We start from the raw sequence: 11,829 nt of genomic DNA, 5'->3' as shown, positions 1-11,829 counted from the left end.
CCAACAGCCACAGAAACCAAGGGGCACAGGGGATTTTTCTTTTAAATTCATTTATTTATTTTGTGGTGTTGATCAATTTAGAATATTACTGAACGTGTCATCGCTTAAAGCTAATTGATTAGAAAAGCAGAAGAAAAAACAACCACTGCCGCCGGTGGGATCCGAACCCACGACCTCCGAATTACGCGTCCGGTGCTCTACCTCTGAGCTACGGCGACGGCTGTCAAATCTGCTTTCGGGGGTATTTATGTTTACAAGTAACCTAACCTTGAGAGTGTTTTTCTTCTGCTTTTCTAATCAATTAGCTTTAAGAGATGACACGTTCAGTAATATTCTAAATTGATCAACACCACAAAATAAATAAATGAATTTAAAAGAAAAATCCCCTGTGCCCCTTGGTTTCTGTGGCTGTTGGCTTCTTTCATATTTATAACGAGCCCCTCATTCCCCTTTCCTTGTTTGCTTAATTGCTTAGCGAGGGCCTCGGTTCTGGCAGCCTTGACTCCATAGGAAGCATAAGAGGGTTCTCACGCAGCTTCCACCCTCTCTGTTCGATGACGTTCTACGTCACTACCTGCGGTTACTCAGGACGTTCTACGTCCGCCGCTTATGAACGTGGGTGGCGCTGATGAACACTCTCAAGGTTAGGTTACTTGTTGGATTTGACAGCCGTCGCCGTAGCTCAGAGGTAGAGCACCGGATGCGTAATTCGGAGGTCGTGGGTTCGGATCCCACCGGCGGCAGTGGTTGTTTTTTCTTCTGCTTTTCTAATCAATTAGCTTTAAGCGATGACACGTTCAGTAATATTCTAAATTGATCAACACCACAAAATAAATAAATGAATTAAAAGAAAAATCCCCTGTGCCCCTTGGTTTCTATGGCTGTTGGCTTCTTTCATATGAATATTCATGTCATTTACAGAAAGAGCGAGCGGTATGCCTTCTACAGTTTATTAGAACAAAACGTGTCTGTGACATTGGGGAACAAAAAAAAAAAGACTACCACCTGCAGCAACAAAACGAACGTTTGGGGTCGCCACCATGTATTTTTACGCGACTTTTAACGCCGAAATAAAATATAAATTCCTGCCTAAACCGGGAGCAGATCCCTTGTTATGGACGTTACAGGGTGCCAGCTACCAGAAGTAGACTGACCCTTTAAGGTTTTTTATATGGTTTACATACTTTGAGACTTAATCATACACATCGGTCTTGCCTGATTAAGGAGGAGGAACTGCTCTCGGCTGCCAGTAAGGCTTTCACACACACAAGCCAAGCAAAAAAAAAAGTTTTTGAGGAAAGGAAATAGTGCAGCAACTGTCTCACATCTTGGTGGACACCTCAACCGCAGGGAACAGTCGACTCTGGGAAGGCATACAATCGAAGGTGCATACGTCATCAGTTTGAATCCCTGTCGCAAGCTAGCCTCCAACTAGACTAGCATGTGTGATATGCAATGAGAAATGTTATGACACCACCCGCAACACTACGTCAAACAGTTGCATGCGTCACAATTTTGATGTCGGGAAAACTGGCGTGAGGTCAGCCAGTGGGGAGTACATATAAGCGGAAGAAAAAAAATTTCGCTGCTCGTGCTGTGTGCGTCCTATGGCCGCCTGATGGTGTCACCCTATTTTGCCATCGTCGAGATTTTCTGTACCAGCTGCGAGCATGCACACACTGCTGGCTTTCCTTGTAATAGGGGTAGTAGTTTTCGCCTTAAAATTCATCGGTAGATGATGGTATTCGGCAAAAAAAAAAAAAAAGGCCACTGCATTTTCAAAAAAATAAAGATCAAAAGGTCCAATCTTTAGACAGAAGTAATACATTTTAGGGCACGTCCAGTGGCAACACCACCTACAAACAGAACAGGACGTGTCTTCAGGCATCAAGCAGCAGAGAGCGTCAAGCATAAATCTTTTCTGTGTAAAGGGTTTTGTGGAGTCTATATTCAGCTGTAAACATATTGATGCACTACTCTCCGCAACTAATGGGTTAGGCATGTTAGTGCTTGAAAAAAGATTCTGACAATTCCCCAGGTGCCAGCCATACATTTATTCAATAACAAGAAACTTCATATTTATTTAGCAAAATAAAAACAGTGTTCCTTCTCAAGACATGCACATCTTTTACATAATTTGTCAGCTGTGGATTCTTCACTATGAATGTTGATTAACACACCACAATCTCCCGCAATTAACAAAACATGGCAATAAAACTGCAACTAGCTGGAGTGTAAACATGCTCGAAACACAGAAAACTGAGCGCCCACACAAACCTCAAAGAAAAGAGGAAGGTCACTCCTTTTGCTCTACCATTACTTCATTTTCCCGAGAACGATGTTCAGAAAACCAACCATATTTCAACTAAATAGGTAAACTACACATCAAACCATGGTACTGTGCTACACACTGCACAAGTTGAAGGCATTGATGAAGTATATGATCTGCGTTTCTGACAGCTGTCACCAAGAAAGACCCTCCATTCACACTGTATGCACTGCACTCTGGACTGGTTCTTCTTTTGGCAGGAGAGAGGCAGCAACAAAGGCAAGCCACCTCAACACAGCACACGCGTTTTCCATTGCACAGCAGCAGCCCATATATCATCCAAGATCATTTACAAAAAGTTCTTTGGCTTCACAGAAAAAAGTTTGTGTGTGCCTCGACCACAAAGTAGCACATACGCTCAAAAGCTCCTATATAAGGTCTAGAGCAACTTCTTCACAGCCTTTCACGCATGATAATGTCACATACAAATTCCTCGAAGATGTGTGTGCACCTGGCATATAATGGCTTCTGCATGAAGCTACACCTCACAGAGGCAATTTCTCCGGAACAAAAAGCCACATGGCGAAACGAGCATTGGCTCCAGACCAAGCTACGACTGAAACACCATTGAGGCATTCACTAGAGCAGTGTGCAGTACTTGACAAGTTCAACTTCAGAGTACAAGCAGTTGCACGTTCTAATAAAACAGCTGAACAGGTATGAAATGCTCGACATCTGAAACAAACCATTTTTATTCTAACTTCTAAGCTCTTGCTTCTGCCAAGATGCTAGCTTCAAATGTAACCACACTGAAAGTAACGCCACTGCTCTGGAGCGCAGTCCCCAGGACATTTATTTTCACGTGACTAGCAGTTGGCAGCAGCTTAATTTCATCCGCCGTGCAAGCACAAAAAACATCTTCACAGAATGCATGCACACCAAGCTGCTGCACTCCCTCCAATGGCCCCACATTGGTTTTTATTTGTGTTAAAAAATACACCAATGCCAAAAAAAAATACAAAGCTTCCAGAGAGAAAAAGAATAAACCTAGCACACTTTGAACAGTTGCAGAAATGTGTCAGCACCAGGAGAAGAAAGGGGCCTTGTTTTGGAAGCTCTGGATGAAGTTGTCATTCAGTGACTTTATCCGTCCTCGTGCCCCTGGCCGTCGGCTACTGCGCTCCATGATGACTGCAGGCATCTGGACCAACTGCACAGGGGACTTGCCATCTTTCAATGCCTGGTTCAGGTTCAGAATCTGCAAGGGCCACCAAATGAAACAGGAGCAGGCAAACAGAGCAGATTTTACTTGAGGCAGAACGATTTTTCACTCTGAAGGTGCAAAGACTGCTGTGTGGAAGTATATTGCCGCGAATCTTTGTAGCGTTTGTTTGTTGTGTTTATTTGTTCATGCTTCAAGGCTGCCGGCACGCCGCTTTATCGCTTCGTTTGTGACGCAAGACGCGCCTAGAATTATCTCGATTGATCGCATCCGGACGGAGCCGATTCTAGTTTGCGCCAGAATGTTCTAGTAACTTCTAAAGCTTTATCTCGAAGGTTCGCTATCAGCTTTAAAAAGAGCACGGCCGACAGCGGCGGTCATTCTGTTCGACGACCGCCGAGCACGCTTGTTGCTACGCCACCGCCGAGTGATTCAGTTCTTTGCGGGCGCAAGTCAGCCCGAATAAATAGTTCCGTTTCGAAGACATCCTCGTTGTTTTCCTGTTCGCCGGACTGCAGCCACCACTCCGTGACAATATTATGCACTGCTTGTATTTTATCTTCAGCAGCCAATATCTGTGTTTCTGCTCTCGCAGTAATGCTTTCCTTTTCGTGTTTTTGGCTGACACTGACACAGTAGAACAAAGTGAAACTGTAGTCCCATTTCGCCTTCCATAGATGACCATACATTTTTTTTTTCGTTTCCAGTCAAGACATCTTCAGTAAAGAAGCAGTTACAGTAAAGGGCATATGACCATGGCAGCCAAATCCTGTGAAATGATGACATTGCGGCACGCGCACTCTCTTGGACATCTCAGAGCCACAGACTGGTAACGGCATAATGGCGAGGCCCGTCGCGCAATATTCGTGGCCACGATAATACAACATTTTCCGAGATGGGCTTTACCACGAGGTTCGTGAGCTGCGAGGAGAAGCAACTTTTCAACGGCCTTAGGGCTATGAGGCAAAGCGAGCAGCATGCACAGAAAAAAAAAGAAAAGGACGAGAAATGAAAGACAGTACAAGTGCAGTGAGCAGCAGAGAAAGGTAGAAAAGGGGGCACACGTTTGCAGCATTGGGCAGCGCGAAGCACAACGCAGCGGTGGCACTGCCGTAGGTGGTTTTGCTATGCTCGATTGTTGCGCATGTTCTCTTAATGACAATGAGGTCGCAGAACATGGCGCCGTATTCACGCGAACTTTGGTTTTAATCTGGAATCAATCAATCAACCCCCCCCCATACATCTCATGTTACATTTGTGCAAATGCGGTACAGTGCAGACCGCTTATAACGTAAGTTGTGGGAGTTCCGAAAATCCGCGCTATAAGCGGTACCGCGTTATAACCAAAACATCGCGTTTTTAAGCTCTCAGGCATGCCAAATGGGCTACCTACCTTTAAAACACAATTTATTGCACATTTCACACACACGCACACACACAAAACAATTGCAACTGCGCATCAAGAATGTTTGCATCGAAAGTGCATTACGAGCGGAAGAATGCGGTGATTTTCGTCTGGCGGCGTTTTTTAACTGCAGTTTGAACAATTTTGTCCTCAACAAGACTTAAATACTGAAGCGCTTTGTCGCTCAAACTGTTTTTTGCGCAGTACATTTTCACTTTGCTCAGGTATTCGAGCGCGTCCTTGCATGGCACATCTGGCATTGGGTCGACATCGTCCTCCCCGTCCGATTCATCATCGGTCGCAAGCTCCACGCCACTGCGCACCGCTGCGACAATCGCATCATCCGTGCTCGCTTCCTCGCAGACAACCAGCTCATTTTCATCAGCATTGACGAAGTCTTCGAAAGTGTCTGTTGCGGAAACGATGTTTCCCTCAACGAGGCCGGACCACACGTCGTCAGTGTTGACTGCCTCATCGGCTCCAACAACTTCGGCGTTCCGTACGAAGCCAGCCTTCCGAAAGCACTTGCCTACTGTTTCAGCTTTCACCTGCCACCACGAAGCAACAATCATGTCGATTGCACCCCTTAAATGCACCTTAAGGGGCTGCTGCTGCTCCTGCATGTTCAGCAGAACTCTCTCACAAATCTGTTTCTTGTAGAGAGCCTTAACAGTGGCGATGACGCCCTGGTCAAGGGGCTGACTTTTGGCGGTAGTATTCGCTGGCAAAAATTTCAAGTTCACAGCAGTCAACCTGGGTTGGACGTTATGAGCTGTGCAGTTGTCAAGGATGAGCACAACCCGCCGCTTCTCTGCCACCATATCCTCGTCAAATTTGCAAAGCCAGCTCGTAAAAAGCTCTTGCGTCATCCACGCTTTCTTGTTTGCTTTATAAGTCACTGGCAGGTACTCACGCTTTTTAAAACAGCGCGGCCTCGCTGATTTGCCCATGACGAACAGGCGACGCTTATCAGTGCCGTCCATGTTAGCGCAAAACAACACTGTTACACGCTCCTTTGAAGCCTTGCGGCCCGAGAAGGGTTCGCCTTTCAGCACGAGAGTACGGTTGGGCAGCAGGTTATAAAATATGCCTGCTTCGACGGCATTATAAATGTCTCTGTCTGTATACGTCGAGAGAATGGTTCCTAAATTTAAGCGGAGCCAGACTGCGATGGTCTCGTCGTTCACCTCTCCGCTTTCACCGCACAGCTTTGCAGCTGATGCCATGGCGGTCCCTGAAGCGCTGCATCCATCCATTGAGGGGGTTGAAGTCATTGTGGCCTAAAAGAACACCCAGGCACCTAGCTTTTTGCTGGAGCATCGGGCCACTTACTGGTATGCTCTGAGCCTTAACTTCTTTAAACCATCTGAAGAGCGCTGCGTCCACGTCCTCGTACTTTGATGCACGAATTCTCTTCCGCGACAGCGAACTAGAATCTTGCCGCAGTTGCTGCCGCACCTTGTCCCGATTTTTAAAGATCGTCGACACGGTTGTGTCCGATATGCCGTACTTTGCAGCCACCGCTGCCTTCTTCAGCCCGCTCTCAATGTCCTTGATAACGTATTCCTTTGTTTCAAGTGATAATGCTTTCCGCTTCTTCACGTCACTTGAAGACGCCGACGCCATGACGGCAGAAGCAGAGAGAGCACGACAAGCACGCACGAACGCAACAAAGAAACTGGTGGGAAAAAAAAATAAAAACGACAGCGGCGCTACTGCTTTTACCCCGCACTCTGTTCAGCGCACGCCCGGATTGGGCGCTGCCAGCATGACGTACGCGCCTCCCCTTCCTTCGAGGACGCCGGGTCCGCCTGCTCTTCTCCCTCTCTCTCACTCTTCTCTTTTCGTCGTGCGCGTCCCGTGGTGTGTCTGCCGCGCGGACTGCACCCTTCGCCTGCCGAAAACCGCGCTTTAACCGGTATTCTGTTTTTCGCGCCTGCGCATTAAGCGGTCTGCCTATACATTTGAGTTCTATGGCAGGTATACCGGTGGTCAGAAAAACCCGCGTTATAACCGGTTCCGCTCTAAAAGCGGTTACGCTATAAGTGGCCTCCACTGTCTAATCTAACAAAAATGTGGTAACTGAAAACCAAAAAACACGGAGAGCACTTGAGACCGCTTACGTGCTGTGAAGGCGAAAGCATGAATGTCTCAGAATGTCTGTTGCAAGCTAGCCTCCAACTTGACTAGCAGCTGTGGGCTAGAAATCATATGACACCACCCGGAACACTGCACGATGAACGGTTGTATCACAGTTGAGACAGCTAAGTCTGGAAAAGGCACACCATTAAAGGTACTATCGGGGACAAAAGTGGTATACTCCACATGGCAGGAGCCGGAGCAACGAAAAACTGCGTTGCAACGCCATCTACAGGCGGCATCTCAGATCAAGACAGCCAATGCGTGACCTTTATTTATCAGCAGGCATGTCGCTTGCCTTGTTTCAATGTTTCGTGTTTTAGCTCACCAAAATGCCGCAGTTTTCCGTTGCTCCGGCTCCCGCTGCATGGAGTATAACACTTTTGTCCCCGATAGTACATATGTCATCGATTGGAGTCCCTGTCACAAGCTAGCCTGCAAATTTACTAAGGGACGTATGCTATGTGCAACAAGAAATTGCATGATACCACCCGGAACACTGTATGATGAACGGTTGCATCACAATTTTGATATGAAAGTTGGGAAAGGCACATAATTGGAGGTAAATATGTTGGCAGTTCAAATCACTGTCGCAAACTAGACTAAGAGACGTATGCTATATGCAACAAGAAATTGAATCATGAATGGTACCAGACGAAGGTGTGCCAGTTAAGCCGCACGAGCAAATGACCAGTCAGAGGCGATGAAGCGGGGGGCGTATCTGCTGTGCATGCCGTCGTCACATTTGCTGCTTCGGTGGCCAGACGATGGCTGTCGCAATGCATCTTTTTGGGACAAACTATCGGCCCCAACAACGACGATACTTCTAATGGGGCTAGTAAGGCATTCGCCTTAATAACTGGTGCACAGCAGGATGATTAGAACAGGATGGAAGCTGTTTCTAAATGTTTCTTTTCTACACAGACAGTCCCAAATTTCCAAACAGCAGCCATCCTCTCTGTCGGAGACGAAAAGGGGCGACAAGATGCGGCGCCATTCGACACGCGATATCCCCGGCCAGGGACCCTTGTACATGTGTGTGTGCGAGCTGACCAAGCGGCAGGCACCCGAAAGGGGATCCCGCGGCCGTCCCCCCGCGACCGTCCCTGAACCGGGCGGCGGGCTTTGAGGTCGGGCAGCGCGGTTGCCCGTCGCCGTTTTCCGGGAACTCTTTGACTGTCCAAGGTCGGAGAGGCGGGAGCGGCAGCAGAAGAGGGAGAAAGGAGGACTCGGCCCGTCATCGAAAGAGAGCGGTGGGTTTGTGAGACGCTGAACGGAAAGGCCGTGCTTCCAATCTCTCTGTAAAGTTTTCTTGTGTCACCATTCGGCCAATTAAACCAGTTAAGTTTTACCGGAGTTCCTTCTTTGTGAACGAAACTAACGAACGCGTACGTAGAGCATGTACCCTCTCACGTACAATACACTCTCGTCAGCATGCCATTGCCAACTAATATGGTAGATTTTTGCTGGTCCATGCGAGTTTACTACTGAGGGGTACCGGAGTTCCTTCTTTGTGAACGAAACTAACGAACGCGTACGTAGAGCATGTACCCTCTCACATACAATACACTCTCGTCAGCATGCCATTGCCAACTAATATGGTAGATTTTTGCTGGTCCATGCGAGTTTACTACTGAGGGGTTCTACTCTACACAGAATAACCAGCCAGTTTCCTCCACTAGCAGGATTCAAAGAATTTTTTTTGCCACAGGTTTTATTCCACTTTACTGGATTAGGAAGCATGAAAAAATACCACAAAAATCATACCAGTCTAATTTTCTCTAACACTATCTCAACCGAAGCTCAGAGTTTGAATGAGCCCACTGTGTATTTATGGGCTTTGCAATGGGCCCATGCCGCCGCATTTAAATTAGCGTAATTATCTTGGCAGCACTTTTTCTTCTCAGCCCATCAGCAACGCTTGACTGACTTAATCCCCTGGCTGTGCAAGTTAAAAGTTTCACATACCAATATTTGTGCTGCTCTAAATGGTTCACAACAGTGGTGGTCATACCCAATGGCATTTGACACATTCGTTCACACAGCTTCAGTTTGAGAAACTTTCAGGAACTTTATCAAATAACACTGTGTGTGCTTACATGCGGCGGCAATTTTGTTATGGCTGTTGATGCAGTCCCACTGCATAAGCACACAAGCAAGGCGTGACAATGAAATGACGACATGATACAACACGTGGGCAGCATTGTATAATATACAGCAGTGAGGGTTAGCTCGGACACTTGTTTCCATCGTCTGCCTTGGAAACAAGTCTCAAGAGCCAGCCAAACTAGTAAACAGGCCAGCTTTCAACCCCCTGCATTTTAGGTTCTCACTTTAGTGGAAAACATCGAATTACTCGCTAGAAACCAAAGTGCAGCCATGTGGTTACAAAGCAAATTATGCAGCTTTCATAGAAACTTGGTAGTTGAAAGAAAAATTCATTCTGGTACGGAGACCAAGCAGCAGTGGCTGATGGCAGCCGCAACCACATGCGAGGGAGGCTTTCCTGCACTCAACCATCCATGTTTCTGAAGTGTTTCATCACAAACTGCACTTGTGTGTGCAACCTCCTTATGATTTATAGGCCCTAGGTTATGGTTTTCCTGAAGTCTCAAACCCCCCCTGGCATTGTACTCGTGGTTGCATTATATTCGTGAAAACACAAGTCTAGTTCTTCTTTGCACAGTCCTGAATCCTCACTAAAGTATAATCATTGAAGCCCCACTGTGAAGAAAAAAATGGCAGGTGGTTTAGCACTGCCAAGCATGAAATATTGTGTACAGTTTTTTGCAGGTGGACACCACTGCCACACATGCCTGACAGCACGAATGAGGTGTGCCAGTTATGCGCGTCTTCAACCTTGTCGTCATCAATGCCCAGTGGCCTATACTACTCCAGTGCCGCGCTTCTGCAGCAACGTTGCCAACGCTCTAGTGCAGTGTCCACGCCAACGCATGCAGCGCAGATCTCTGCCACAAAGCGTGCATATTAGTTTGACAGTAGCATTAGTTGACGAAGAAGACGATGTACAATGCACAGCGAGAGGGTGTGTCGCCGTTTAACACGGGGCGTGTTCAGCTGCAGCGACAGCCTAGTGCTCTTGCACAGCGAAGCTGATCTGTTTGTTTACCTATCAGAATAGTGAAACGTGGTGTTGTGTTCAACGCATGGCACAGTGGTGGAGAGAGGGATATCCACACTTGTAGGGTCAATGCCAATCAGCTTTCACTGATTAATGCGCTTCAAGCAAGGACAAGACCTAATACTACCCCTCGTTATATTTTGTGTCTTTACTGCAGAAACTTCAGTTCCATCCCCAGATTACGTAAGTGGTACCACTGAAATTGTTAGTCACATGTTAAGAATAACTGCTTACCTGACCCCGCATCACTGACATCTGCTTCTCGAAAAGGTTCTTGTCAAAACCTGGGTCCTTCTATAGGGGCAGAAAATAGGCAAACATTTTTCACCTTAGAAACACTTGACAGGCATAAAAAAATTGTGTCGAAAGAAAAACAACACAGTATACTGCTTCATTTGTGGAGTGTTCATGTCACCATTATTGACAAAGGTTAACGAAGTCGCAGTTAAGCAATCTTCAGGGAAAATGCATTTCAGTGTGCTGGTTCTAAATATGTCAATTAATTTCATGTAAAACAAGTCCTTGTGCACTTATGCAATATGTTATGCATGTTTTTGGAGAGAGCTTTTAAGAAATTTTGCTGCAATGAACTTGCTTAAATGCATAACATTACTTTCTTGTGACACGAAAGAATGCAATAAGGATAAAATTACCATCCTGCCCCTCACAGAACTTGAGTTACAGGGTTTTCAGCCACTAGAGAAACAGGGAGACAAACTTTTCTTCTCGTTTATAAAGTGGCAACTTGAAAACTTTACAACTCAACTTCTACGATAGGCAGGATGATAATTTTACCCTTACTGTATTCCTTGATGTCTGGTAAAGCCAGTGGCTTCCCACAGCAAAATTTCTTAAATGCTCTCCCCTGAAGACTTGCACAACATATTGCACAGGGAAAATCAATGCTGAATGTGGCATGCTGCCCAAAGACCCAAAGCTTGGTGAAAGGACTGGAGGGTCAGTGCCATGCGATGGGCCCCATTTCATTGCACCAGGTGCTGAGTGGAGGATTGACATGGCTCACCACCCTTCCCATGAGGAAAGCGAACTTGAGATGGTGGATGCGTCATCCCCATCACCCGCATGGGTGCTACAGATGTGTCATGGCATTTCATGAGCTCGAAACACAAGCATAACACTAATAGAGGTTTTCCCTACGAGTGGCCCACAAAATGGTTTGGAGAATGCTCTGCAACAAATTTTGATGATGCTAAATTTCAATATTACGTAGTAAACTACTTTGTTAAATAACTGTACACTTTTTGTGTGTGAAAAATAATGCGCCTTCATTGGGAAGTGTACAGCCCAACTCTCTACCGCTTCCAAGAGTCAAACAAGCAGTAGCACAATTCCATGTACAGTAGTTTCATGTATACAGCACTTTCTCTCACAGAACCTGCATGGTGGCTTAATAGCTGTGGAACATGGATGCTACGCAAGAATTTGGGAGTTTGATTGCCACCCCATGGTGGCTGCATTTCAAACGAGGTGAAACAGAAAAACAGCTATGTACTGAGATTTTGGAGCACATTTATAAAAGGTCAGGAGGTGGTGGATACTAATCCTAAGCCCTCCACAATCGCACGCTTCACCTGACAAGTAAAAATCCAATAACCAAAAGGTTTTAAAGACAAATAAAAAAAAAGTAAACT

General features: G+C 46.2%; 1 protein-coding gene across 3 annotated transcripts in view; it reads right to left on the bottom strand.

Moving 5' to 3' along the window:
• Positions 1-2,039: 2,039 nt before the first annotated feature.
• The window catches only part of Pi4KIIalpha (phosphatidylinositol 4-kinase II alpha), a 39,550-nt gene continuing 29,760 nt past the window's right edge, over positions 2,040-11,829 (bottom strand). For all 3 annotated transcript variants that reach the window (XM_089578263.1, XM_089578264.1, XM_089578265.1), the window contains 2 exons: positions 10,412-10,471; positions 2,040-3,527 (listed from right to left, as the gene is read on the bottom strand). In XM_089578263.1, coding sequence (XP_089434389.1) covers positions 3,348-3,527; positions 10,412-10,471 — 240 coding nt within the window. In that variant the 3' untranslated portion in view covers positions 2,040-3,347. The remainder of the gene's footprint in view (positions 3,528-10,411; positions 10,472-11,829) is intronic.

This window comes from Amblyomma mixtum, chromosome 3 (genome assembly GCF_055824585.1).
Source record: "Amblyomma mixtum isolate Tamu chromosome 3, ASM5582458v1, whole genome shotgun sequence".
Taxonomy (NCBI): domain Eukaryota; kingdom Metazoa; phylum Arthropoda; class Arachnida; order Ixodida; family Ixodidae; genus Amblyomma; species Amblyomma mixtum.
This window is presented reverse-complemented; position numbering and strand designations above follow the sequence as displayed.